Raw genomic sequence first — 13,187 nt, 5'->3', positions numbered from 1 at the left:
CAGCTATACTGTAATGGGGGAGGGGGAGTCAGCGGCTTCTAGTGGGACTGTGTGGCAGGAAATCTGACTCTGGCTATGAGGATCGCTAACTGTGCCGGGTACAAGGTCATCCAACACCCAGGACAGAGATGCCAAACTGCACCCTCCCCCCGTGATGTACAAGCTTAGGAGGATCCTACACCCAGCAGTCACCAACTTGTCAAAATCACAGCCAGTCACTACTTTAGTCAGCCTTTAGCAGGAAGGTGCTGCCCCCCCCCCCATCCTTAGAGCCCTTGCACACTGGGGCGGTTTGCAGGCGCTATTGCGCTAATAGCGCCTGCAAACCGCCCCGAAAGTGCCGCTGCTTTCATTCCAGTGTGAAAGCCCCGAGGGCTTGCACACTGGAGCGATGCGCTGGCAGGACGGTAAAAAAAGTCCTGCCAGCAGCATCTTCAGAGCGGTGAAGGAGCGGGTTTATACCGCTCCTGCCCATTGAAATCAATGGGAGGGCGCGGCTATACCGCCAGCAAAGCGCCTCTGCAGAGGCGCTTTGCGGTGGTATTTAACCCTTTCTCGGCCGCTAGCGGGGGGTAAAACCGCCCCACTAGCGGCCGCATACCGACGGTAAAACGCCGCTAATAGCAGCGTTTTACCGCCGATGCCGCCCCCTGCCCCAGTGTGCAAGGGCTCTTAGAGTAAAACATTGCACCTCTCTCCATCACACCCATCCCAATAAGAGATCAATAAAGCTGGCGACTGTTCGAATCTCGGGAACAGATGAGATTCAAACCATATATGGCAAAGTTGAAAAGTACCCCAAGATTATGAACTTGGGTACAACCAGCAAGTAAATCACATGTAAAAGCCACAAGGCTGGTTGTACCCATCAGTGATCATCTTGGGGTACTTTCAGCCTGCCCATATATGGTTTGAATCTCATCGGTTCCTGAGATTTGAACAGTCTATGGCCAGCTTTATCATTGGACTCTGTTCTAGCCACCAGCAGTAATCACGGTCTTCTGGTGGGGAGGGCTGGGAGAAAACGATGGCTCGGCAGGAGCAATTCCCACAATACTGTGTCTATGGCCAGCGTAATACTGTACCAAAGACACTGGCTGGGAAAGGGGGGGGGGGGTGGGTGTTTAACATCTAGAGGCAATCAAGGGGTTAACTCTTCTGCTTTTACTTAGTAATCTGGCTGTTTTTCTCCCTGCTTTTCTGAAACAGCCAGCTTGCTGTTCTGCGTTTTTGTAATCACTGGCCGAAACCTGCTGACCAACCACCTCTAATCACTGGCCGAAACCTGCTGACCAACCACCTCCAATCACTGGCCGAAACCTGCTGACCAACCACCTCCAATCACTGGCTGAAACCTGCTGACCAACCACCTCCAATCACTGGCTGAAACCTGCTGACCAACCACCTCCAATCACTGGCTGAAACCTGCTGACCAACCACCTCCAATCACTGGCTGAAACCTGCTGACCAACCACCTCCAATCACTGGCTGAAACCTGCTGACCAACCACCTCCAATCACTGGCTGAAACCTGCTGACCAACCACCTCTAATCACTGGCCGAAACCTGCTGCCAAACTCATGCAGTGTCCAATTACAACAAGTAGGCGCCCCCCCCCCCCTGTTGCCCAGCCTGCATCTGCCACCCACTACTTGCAGTATATTTACTGTAAAAAGGATTTGTGATCATGTGACCTCTGACTGGCTGTCACATGATCAGGAGCCGATGTCCACTACTAATCGCTAGTGGCGACCAGGGAAAGGGGGGAGAGAGATGTGCTGTCAGCACAGAAACATTGGCCAGATACTGATGCCTATGTGTTAAAGGCCCAACCTTTTGCCTCTGCACACATGCATTGTGAGTGGCAAGAAATTAAAAACCTCCCATTGCTGATGGTTTACATCAGAAGCCACACCTCCTATGGAGCTGCAGCCTATAGGTAGAGCAGGTCCCATGGCGCACTCTTGCTTGCATAGTTCCCATGTTAACTGCACAATAGTACACACAAGCCAAGCTCTATGTGGCTTATCCTGCGATTTTATCACAGCAGCTGAAGGTTTGTAACTCCAAAAAAACCACAAGGCCACTAGAGGTCGATGTTAGTTTGGAAAAACCACATTGTAAATGATCAACATTCGTCTGCAATATAATGAAGCATTTCCCACCAAAACCAACAGGAAGGAGGTGGGGAGGGTAGGGGGGGGGGGTGAAGCTGCTTAGTTTGGAGGGGGGTGGGGGAAGGTAATCAGGGATGACAGGGTTGGGGACAAGCAAAAAGAGACAAACTAAGTTGCAAAAAAAAATTTGTTTTATTTAATAAATACTATACAGAAAAAGCAAAAGAATGGCGACACTTTATAGTATTTTGGGGGAAAATTTGAAAAAATAAATTTTTGAAGTCCGAATTGATAGCAGCCTGATTGGAGGAGGAGGGGGATGGGTAGTGATTGTTTGGTCCACTGATTTGGTGGGGGAAACTTTTGGGGGTACGGAGGAGGGGGGGGGGGGGGGGGAGGAGTTAGTGTTCAGTTTACAGAAGAAACACAAACAAATGTTTTACGGTCACAATACCTCAAAATAACATTTATTTGAAAAAAAACAAAAAAAAGTAATATAAATCATTTAGTCATACAGGGGTGGGGGAAGGGAATGGGGGAAGCCCAAACGTGGGGCTTAATAGAAAGCTGTATGCCTCCCTGCCCGGGGACCCCTGGGGGGGGACCGCCAAAGACCGAAAGGTGTTTTTTGTATTTTCAGTTATACTATTTTTTTTGTTCTTTTTTCATTAAATCTCTTGTGGGGAACTCAGATGAGATCCGCCACGTTCATCGGCATCTCTTCAACGGTTGTATTGTAAAAAGTCTCAATATCCTTCAGGGTGCGCTTGTCTTCCTCAGTCACCATGTTGATGGCAACACCTTTCCTACCGAAACGACCACCTCTGCCGATCCTGCAAGGAGAAGGGAGGAGCATATGAGAGACGGGAGGAGCATATGAGAGACAGGAGGAGCATATGAGAGACAGGAGGAGCATATGAGAGACAGGAGGAGCATATGAGAGACAGGAGGAGCATATGAGAGACAGGAGGAGCATATGAGAGACAGGAGGAGCATATGAGAGACAGGAGGAGCATATGAGAGACAGGAGGAGCATATGAGACGGGAGGAGCATATGAGCACATCAAGGGCCATAGTTGGAGGTGTAGGCCATGTTTAAGTTGCGAAACGCGACCGTACAGCGTTAATCGCGGTGGAGCATGGTCCCGATTCATCTCCCAAGAGTCTACTATCCGCATCCAGCATGGAAGCTGGGCAGAGAGGGTGCCCTTGGGTAACTTACATCATGGATGGCAACTTACCTGTGAATATAGTTTTCTCTGTTTGTTGGCAAGTCATAGTTAATAACCAAGGAGACCTGCTGGACATCAATTCCTCGAGCCTGCATGGAAGACACAAAGGGGTTAACTCAGCAGACCAATCAGAAGTACCGGAGGAAAAAAAAAAAAAAAAAAAAAAAAAAAAAAAAAAAAAAAAAAACCAAGATATGTGATGTCACTGGTCTCTAGTAAAGGGTTAGGCTGCATTGTCAGTGATGTCACCGGTCTGAGTAAACGGCTTGGATGCATAGTCACTCACCAGCAGATCTGTAGTAATGAGGACACGACTGGACCCGGATCGGAACTCCCTCATAATGACATCTCTCTCCTTCTGGTCCATGTCACCGTGCTGGAAATAAAGTGCGATATATTAGAACACACACCCAGCTGATGTTATTCATGTCCCCATGGCATGAACCAGCTGACAGTCACAAGAGCTGTACTGGGATGAACATGGGTGGACTCTATACCCCAGTCAGATATAAGACTACACGCCACGTGACGTGTCCTTGCCCAGTGACCCGGGGAGACGTCAGACATATTGGAAAACTCACCAGAGCGGACACAGTGAAGTCTCTTGCGTGCATCTTCTCCGTCAGCCAGTCCACCTTCCGGCGGGTGTTTATAAAGATGACGGCCTGTGTGATGGTGAGAGTCTCGTAGAGATCGCAGAGAGTGTCCAACTTCCACTCCTGGAAAAAACAAAAAACACAAGACCAATTGAGATCACACAACCACCACAACTGAGGTACAAACCAAGGCAAAGGCCTGTCCCCACAGCATGAACCAGCTGACAGTGACCGAGCAGCTACGCTGGGATGAATATGGGGTTGTATCATATACCCCTGTCAGATATAAGAATATACGCCATCATGTGACGCATCCTTGCCCAGTGACAGGGAAGGGGGGAGGAGTTATTGCTAGGGCGACACCCACCTCACGCTCTACATTGATGTAGAACTGCCGGATACCCTCCAGAGTCAGCTCTTCCTTCTTCACCAGGATACGGATTGGGTCCCTCATGAACTTTTTCGTCACCTCCAACACATCAGAGGGCATGGTGGCCGAGAGCAGCACCACCTGGGACAAAGACAAGACCAATTAAAGAGTTGCCTCTCCAGTAGCAAGCAGAGATTCAATGGATAACAAAAAGGTTGCTTTCAGACAAAGTGGTGTGATCATCTCCCAGACTCCTCTGCGGCAGACTGTCCTGGCCAGCAAGACGCAGACCAAGGAGCTGCCGCAAGAGGGAGACGTGGGCTTCAGATGACACGCATGGGATATCATCATTAAAGCAACCTATGTCGTGCCCGCTAGTGGAACTATTCCAACACATGCCAATGGCATCACTCAGACTTGACCAGAAGACCTGCTTCAAGCAAGGCTCATCAGAACCTCATGCAAAGGCCTCCCACCCCCCTAAGCATTATGAGACCCCCCCCCCCCCCGAATCAATACAATTCCAAAGCAGTCTCCCCTTACCTGAGCATTACTGCTCAGCTTCTGGAAAATATCGTAGATCTGGTCCTTGAAACCTCGGCTCAACATTTCATCAGCCTCATCCAGAACAAACATTTTAATGTATTTGGGAGCTGGAAAGGAATACAAGGTGGGTTAGACAATGCCAGAAATCACCATACACACCTCCCAACAAGCAGCTTCATCTGCATTCCAAGAACCACCCCAGTAAGGTTTGTCCCCACAGCATGAACCAGCTGACAGTGACCACACAGCTGTGCTGGGATGAATATGGGGGTCACTCTGCCCCCGTCAGATATAGGACACACATCACGTGATGCGCCCTTGCCCAGTGACAGGGGGAGGGTGGGAAATACACCAGCACCTGGATTAGATACTTACACAGGTATCGCCTGTTCAACATGTCGAATACTCTCCCTGGAGTGCCGACCACTATGTGTGGAGCTTCGGATTGCAGCTTCTGTACCTCCGCTCGCACGTTGGTGCCGCCAATACAGGCGTGACACCCGGCGCCCATGTAGTCTCCCAGCGCCATCACCACCTTCTGGATCTGTAAGAGAAACAGTCACTGATGTCAACTAAATCCATGAACACTGTATTAATAGTTGTAGTTTTGAGCCAGTAGGTGGTGCTGTAGGCCGCTTTTAGTGTCTAAGGGACCGCTAAGCCCCCTTTGATGTAAAAAGGACCACTTACAGAGCTCAGACTAAGTGCACCCACCTCATCCACACACCTCACTGCGCCAACAGGAGTCCCTATAACTCAACAAGTGGAAATCATCCAGATCACACACACGCTCAACGGGAGGCAATGCCCCCCCCATCCACACATCACTCTGTACTCACCTGCTGGGCCAACTCTCGGGTTGGGGCCAAGACCAGGGCTTGTGTGGCCTTCATATCCAGCTCAACTTGCTGGAGGATGGAAATGGCAAATGTGGCTGTTTTCCCAGTTCCAGACTGAGCCTGAGCGATGACATCATAACCTGCAGAGAGACCGCAAGCTTACTACAGCTGCGCTAGCCCAACATGTTTTATCCTAACCTCCCTTCATATGCACAGCTAGGAACGGCCAGAAACTATACATGGGGGGGGCAAAAGCAATGACAACTCTTCTAGGAGGAGAATGGCGGGACGCTCACTTTACAGCTGGCTGGGAGAAATGTTAGAGAGCCTGCAAGGAAAACCTAGTTGCGTGGCAAGTCCCCTACACTGATTTTAATGTAACCCAAGTGTGCCATGTCATGCCCAGGGGGGACACAACCCATGCATGCACACCAAGCCCAGGGGGACATAACCCAAGTGTGCTGTGCCAAGCCTAGACAGGGATGTAGAGGAAACCCAAACAGACCTGGACTGCATGCAACCCCAAAACTCAGCTCCACCCCTCCAGGATGCAACAATAGCTGCGTCCCACCAGAAACCTCATGCAGACCACTCACATAACCACCCGGAGAGGACAGAGCGTTGTGCTGCACAATGGAGCTGAACATAGAGTTCTATGGGATAGTTCTGTAGAATGATAAACATGGGAATGTCCACTTACCCTTGATACAAGGTAGAATAGCTCGCTGTTGGATAGCAGACGGTTTCTCAAAACCATAGGCGTAAATCCCTCTCAGGAGAGACTCTGACAGGTTCATATCGTCAAAACTGTCCACCACCTCATTCCAGTTACTCTGTGGAGAAAACAGAAGGGTTTAGCTGGCAGTCCCATCACTATAACCCCCACAATCTCAGGGCTCATTCACACCACAACATCTCCTAATACCACATCTACTGAACCTACAAAGGACCCCAAAGAGCCAGTCAACAGACTTCTGAAGGAACCCAAAGAACCCCCCAGTAAGGTTTGTCCCCACAGCATGAACCAGCTGACAGTGACCACACAGCTGTGCTGGGATGAATATGGGGGTCACTCTGCCCCTGTCAGATATAAGACACACATCACGTGATGCGCCCTTGCCCAGTGACAGGGAAAATATGCCGGCCCCTGGATACCGCTAGACCTTTGAAGGAACCCAAATAGCCAGTCCCCACTAGACCTCCAAAGGAACCCCAAGAACGAGTCACCACTGAACCTATGGAGAAAGACAAGGCACCACAACACATCTACAGTGGACCATCATCCTTTACTAGAAACACGGCACAGATCCACTCATACTTTGAGAGTACAGGTATTTGTTGCCTCAGTGTTTTGGTGTGAATGGGCCCTCATTCAGTCACAGGATTTCAGAGGTGACTACTACCACAAACATCCAACACCAGTAAACATGATGATTAAATACTAAGTAAAGTTCCCTCCCATCTTAGATCACAGCATGTTTTAAGTTCAACAATAATAGTCTTTGCAGTAAGGAACTCTAAGAATGTCTTGAATTATGACCTTTGTGTCCCGAGTTAACATTAGGTGGGCATGAAGCCAAAAAATGTACTACTTAAGCAAACTTTTTTTTTTTTGGAAGAGTGTAAGACAAGACCACCACTTACCTCAATGATACCATCGGGCTCCATACCTTCGGGCCCATTGTCTCTAGATCTTTCTCTACAAAAGAAAAAAAACACTTGTAAAAAAAAAAAAAAAGGCACATCCTATAGGTATGAGAAGACTTTATGACAAGATGACCGCTATGACACCTCTGACCAGTAATGGTAAAGAGATTTTTTTTTTTTTTTTTTTTAGAATCTGTGAAGCCTATTGGGGCCTTCCCCGTCCACAATGATGTGAGCTCAGAAGTCACCCTACATGCCTGACCAACCTCAGCATCACCAAAGACTCAACCCAAGTCATCAGCTGGGGCTCACTGAAAGAACCTGTCACCACTGACCCTATGAAGAAACCCAGAGAACCAGCCACCATTGAACCCATAGAAGGAACCAAAAAGAACCAGTCACCACTGAACCCATACAAGAACCCAAAGAGAACCAGCCACCACTGAACCTATGAAGGAACCCAAAGAGTACCAGCCATCACTGAACCCATTGAACCAACCACCACTGAACCCATAGAAGGAACCAAAGAACCAGTCACCACTGAACCCATACAAGAACCCAAAGAGAACCAGCCATCACTGAACCCATAGAAGGAACCCAAAGAGAACCAGCCACCACTGAACCCCTGGAAGAACCCCAAGAGAACCAGCCATCAATGAAACCTCAAAGGAACACAAGACTTCTGAAAGAACACAACAGCCCCCCACCCCCAGTAAGGTTTGTCCCCACAGCATGAACCAGCTGACAGTGACCACACAGCTGTGCTGGGATGAATATGGGGGTCACTCTGCCCCTGTCAGATATAAGACACACATCATGTGATGTGCCCTTGCCCAGTGACGGGGGGGGGGGGGGGGGGGGGGAATATGCCAGCCCCTGAAAGAACCTTTCACCACTAACCATATTAAGAAACCCAGAGAACCAGCCACCACTGAACCCACAGAAGGACCCAAAGAGAACCAGCCACCACTGAACCCATGAAGGAAGGTACCCAAAGAGAACCAGTCACCACTGAACCTATGAAGGAACCCAAAGAAAACCAGTCACCACTGAACCCATAGAACCAGCCACCACTGAACCCCTGGAAGAACCCCAAAATAACCAGCCATCAATGAAACCTCAAAGGAACACAATAGACAGTCAAGCCCTGAACCTAAAGAAACCCAAAGAACCAGTCACCACTGAACCCATGGGACAGTAGTCACCAGTGTTAATTTTGGCAGCAAATTTTGATTTAGTTTTAGGCTTAGGACTAAAATAGCATTTTCGTTTTAGTCCCATTTTAGTCTTCTGCAATTGTTTTAGTCGCATTTAGTCGACTAAAATCTAATGGGTGTAATTAAATTGTAATGCATTAGTTAACATTTCTCTACAATTTCCAAATTCATTATATACTGCTGGAGTAAAAAATATATATATTTAAGGTATTAACACACAACAGACCAGTGGTAATTTTGAAGTCAAATGTCAATTTAGTTTTAGTCTTTAAAACTAAAAATGTACTTTTAGTCATCTCAATTGTTTTAGTCGTATTTTAGTCAACTAAAATAGTATTCATTTAGTCGACTAAAATGTTTGACGAAATTAACACTGGTGGCCACCACTGAACCTACAGGAGGAACCCAGAGAACCAGTCACCACTGAACCCATGAAGGAACCCAAAGTGTACCAGTCACCACTAAACCTACAGAGGAACCCAAAGCTCACCCAAGATGTAGGTTTGCCCTCTGCCTGGCCACACACCATCTCTAGGCAGGGAAAAAAAAAAAGTGATCAGGCAGCTGACAGGACAGCAACCATCAGATCCCAATGGCCCCTGCAATGACACTTCCTGCGTTACAGGTCCACTTTAAAAAAGGGAACTGCAGCATTTTTTTATCATATACAATAAAAAAACATTTAGACAAAGTTCTTCATGCTAGGCCACCCCAAAAGCCTAGCACTAGGATCTAGATCTACATTTCCTGAAAGTCTAGATTTGAGGCTGCTGAGAGCTTCCTCAGACCATGGCATTATGTGATGAGGATATACAACTACTACCAGTAGAGTGATAACAAAGGGCTGTGGGTGTCACTGGAGGACATTAGATAGAAGGACTACAAGATGGCCAAAACGGCCAGCTATACCCTAAAAATGTAGTCTCAAATCTGATCACACATCTTATATTTACGGAAATTTCTCAAATCAGTCAACCAGACATCTTCATGGAATTACAGGCAACACAGGTTGACTGCCTTTACAGCACCTATGATAGGATTTTGGAAAACATGGCCCGTTCACGATCGCAGAGGAAGGTTTGAGAAACTGCTCTACAAGGCCATGACCACCAGAAACATTAGAGAACAGAGGAACATTGTACACCTAATGCCGTGTATGTCCTCCCTGAGATCTAATCCAGGACCCCATGGCAGTATACAGCCCGGGATCCCATCCAGGTCCTCTGAAGATAGGTGGCCGTATATGGCCTCCCTGGGATCTGATACCGAGGCCCAGTAGCAGTGGAAAGCCTTAATGACGTAGATACATCAGGCCGGCTGCACAGGAGGAGTTAATAGACCGAGGACATTTTCCAGGGGCGGAGCGGCCCCGGGAATGTATGACAGCGTGACGTCACAGGCTGAGAACATTGGGCGGATACCTGAGACACGCCAGGGTTGCACAGGACCCCCACCCTCCCCCCGGCTGGAGCCCAGCGATAACCCATCCCCCGGCTTAGTCATCCAGCTGACGAATGCACATTGTGTAAACCCTGCAGGACTGACACCGAGCGCCCAGAACCATCGGGGACAGCAAGGACTAGAAAGAGCCAGGGGTCATGTGACCCACCACCAGGCCCGACCTACATCTATAGACCACATTCCACAACCAGCCCAGGGGTTGTAGTGCCCCCCACGAGATATGACCGACCATTAGAGTTGCCACCTCATCCCTTTAAACCTGAACACATAAATACACAGGTTCTGTGGCTAATTGAATGCAGGTAAGACACTGAGTTTAATTACCACCTTAATCAGCCACAGAACCTGTGTAATTAATATGTGTTCGGGTTTAAAGGGATGAGGTGGCAACCCTACCGACCATCTAACACAGCGTACAGGCCATTCCACAAGAGATGTGGAGACTCATTACCAAGTCCTCCAGGCCATGCTGGGAGTCGTATCCCTATTGCATAACCCTGGGGAGGATCCGTCCTTAGTGATGGGAGTTGTAGTACCTCAGAATGGAGGACATTGTGTCTCACCTGGGAAGGAATGCAACGCCCCCGATTACCTAAACCTCACCCGAGACCACACTGGGAGCAGTAGTTCTACAACGCCCCCCCCCAATATGGTTAGAACCGCAGGAAGGTCAGCCTTATATGTCTAAATTATCAGAGGTGTATCTACACAATGGTAACCCATCCCAAGTTGTAGTCCATACACCCCACGAAAGACCTGAAATTTTACTAATCAACCCCCTCCAGGCCATGCTGGGAGTTGTAGTCCACCAACCCATAAGGCCCACTACAGGAACATGCTGAGAGTTGTAGTCCTTCCATAACAAAGAATCAGCCATGCTGGGAGTTGCACTGCTCAGGACTATACAGTGAGCGCTAGAGGGCCCCGGACTAAGGGTTGTAGTCCCCCCCACCTCAGTGCTATACATCAACCCCTACAGCGCCATGCTGGGAGTTGTAGGCCAAAAAAAAAAGTGCTCTATGACCATGCTGGGGGGTTGTAGTCCTCAGTACACCCAGGGCTGCAGTGCCCCAAAATATAGATTCAGCCATGCTGAGGGTTTTAGTCCTCTGTACACCACCCTCATTACTATATATCCCCCCCTATAAGGCCATACTGGGGGATGTAGTAGTCCTCAGTACTGTACGTCACCTAGAATCAGCCATGCTGGGGGTTGTAGTCCTCCGTACCCCCGCCCTTTATAGGCCATGCTGGCAGTCATCGTCATTACTATACGTTGCCCCCTAAAGGGCCATGTTGGGGGTTGCAGTCCCATAGAGAACCATCCATGCCGTCAGTCCTCAGCATGGTATGTCAGCCCCTGTAGGGCCATGCTGGGGGTTGTAGTAGTCCTCGTATATCGCCCCCTAGAGGACCATGCTCCATAATATAGAATCATCCATGCGGGGGGGGGGGGGGGGGGTAGGGGGTGTAGTCGTCCATACACCACCCCCTATAGGGGCCATGCTGGGGGGTTGTAGTCCTCCATACTGTATATCGCCCCCTAGAGGGCCATGCTCCATAATATAGAATCAGCCATGCTGGGGATTGTAGTCCTCCATACAGCTCCCTCTATAGGGGCCATGCTGGGGGTTGTAGTCCTCCATACACCGCCCTCTATAGGGGCCATGCTGGCAGTCATCGTCCTCAGTACTGTATGTCGCCCCCTAGAGGACCATGTTGGGGGTTGCAGTCCCCATAATATAGAACGGTCCACACTGGTAGTCGTAGTCCTCCTGTAGGGCCATGCTGGTTGTTGTAGTCCTCCGATGTAGGACAGATACCCCCTCCTCCCCCCCCCCCGGGGTCCACGTGCAGCACCGGAAGTGTCCGCCATCTTAGAGGAAAGTTTCCCCCTCCCCCATCCCGGCGGCCATCTTGTCTCTCTCTCCCCCCCTTCCCCCCACACTCGGGTGTCGGGGCGCCCACGTGCACCGGGCGGAGGCCGCCATCAGAGCTCGGAAAAGGGGGAGGAGATCGTACGGAGAGCTCCCCGGTGTAATGAGGGTTGTACCCCCCGGTCCGGGTGATATGAAGGTCGGAGGAGACAGAAGATTCTTCACCGAACAGCCATCACCGCGCTCCCTGTATGTCCCGCCACCCCCCCAACCATGTGTCCCCTTCCCAGAAGGCCCCGGGCCCGCCGCCATCATCGCCGTCCCCTCGCACTCACCGGTTATCGTAGCTCGCAGACATCCTCAGAGCGGAAGCTTCCTCTTAGCCGGTGCCCGCCTGTTATATACCCACCTGGGAGCCACGCCCAGCCGCGCTCCCATTGGCCGGCTCCCTGCGACGTAGGAAGTGCTTCTCGGCGCTCCTCCTCCCTGATTGGGCGGCGAGCCCGCCACTCAAACCGGCGGCCGACCGGCTCGGAGCGCCATTGGCCGGGCTCGGTGGGGAAGGGACACGCCCCCGGATGGCGAAGGAGCCTTTTCTTCGACCACCATCCCCCCACGAAGATGTAACTCATTGGTCGGTCAAACGCACGTGACTCCCTTACTGCAGAGACCAAGCCCGCCAAGCATCTCGCCCGCTCATTGGTCAAGCTGCCTGGCAGTCACCCGTGCCCGCAGTGGGATTGGCGGGCCGGCACGTCGCTCTGCGCTCCCGGGCGGCTCATTGGCTGCGCTCGTGTTGTTCCCTCCAGGAAGGAGAGCCCATTCCTGTTCCCCTCAGAGACAGAATGGAGGGGTGGAGGACGGCCATGTCTGAGCCCAGGACACGTCTGACTGAGGCCAGATATGGCCGGGCCCGGCTCCATCCTGTACTGAGGGGGATTAGTGTGTGAAAAACATGGCTGAGGGGGACCAATGTGAGAAAAACATGGCTGAGGGGGGCAATAAATGTGACCAGGCACATCGCCATGGAAAAGGAGACCCCAATATTTGAGGGGAGCAGTGTGTGAAAAACATGGCTGCCCCATGGATGAGGGGCAATAAATGTCCTACTGTAAAATCATGACACCCCTCCGATATATGAGGGGGGAAGGAACCCCGATATACAGGGAGGCCATTTTGTATTGTCATGGCAACCAAACAACACCATTAAAACGGGGACCCCAATATCTGAGGGGGCGCAGCATGTGAAAAACATGGCTGCCCCATGTATGAGGGGCAATAAATGT

General features: G+C 50.3%; 1 protein-coding gene and 2 non-coding genes across 3 annotated transcripts; all 3 read right to left on the bottom strand.

Annotated features, from left to right (window-relative positions):
- Positions 1 to 2,285: 2,285 nt before the first annotated feature.
- Positions 2,286 to 12,336, bottom strand: EIF4A1 (eukaryotic translation initiation factor 4A1). Its single transcript, XM_073623180.1, has 11 exons — positions 12,237 to 12,336; positions 7,344 to 7,398; positions 6,400 to 6,532; positions 5,700 to 5,839; positions 5,236 to 5,404; positions 4,858 to 4,967; positions 4,312 to 4,455; positions 3,930 to 4,067; positions 3,635 to 3,724; positions 3,358 to 3,437; positions 2,286 to 2,949 (listed from the first exon to the last, which is right to left on the bottom strand). The coding sequence occupies exons 1-11, from the start codon at positions 12,257 to 12,259 to the stop codon at positions 2,805 to 2,807; spliced, it is 1,227 nt and encodes a 408-aa protein (XP_073479281.1). The 5' UTR covers positions 12,260 to 12,336; the 3' UTR covers positions 2,286 to 2,804.
- LOC141135781 (small nucleolar RNA SNORD10) lies at positions 4,532 to 4,671 on the bottom strand. Its single transcript, XR_012243635.1, has one exon. It is a non-coding gene; the product is annotated as a small nucleolar RNA SNORD10 (small nucleolar RNA).
- LOC141135770 (small nucleolar RNA SNORA48) lies at positions 6,704 to 6,834 on the bottom strand. The gene has a single exon (XR_012243624.1). It is a non-coding gene; the product is annotated as a small nucleolar RNA SNORA48 (small nucleolar RNA).
- Positions 12,337 to 13,187: the final 851 nt, after the last annotated feature.

This window comes from Aquarana catesbeiana, linkage group LG03, assembly GCF_042186555.1.
Source record: "Aquarana catesbeiana isolate 2022-GZ linkage group LG03, ASM4218655v1, whole genome shotgun sequence".
In the NCBI taxonomy this organism is placed as follows: Eukaryota; Metazoa; Chordata; class Amphibia; order Anura; family Ranidae; genus Aquarana; species Aquarana catesbeiana.
The sequence above is the reverse complement of the archived record's forward strand: the minus strand, read 5'-3'. Positions and strand labels throughout refer to the sequence as shown.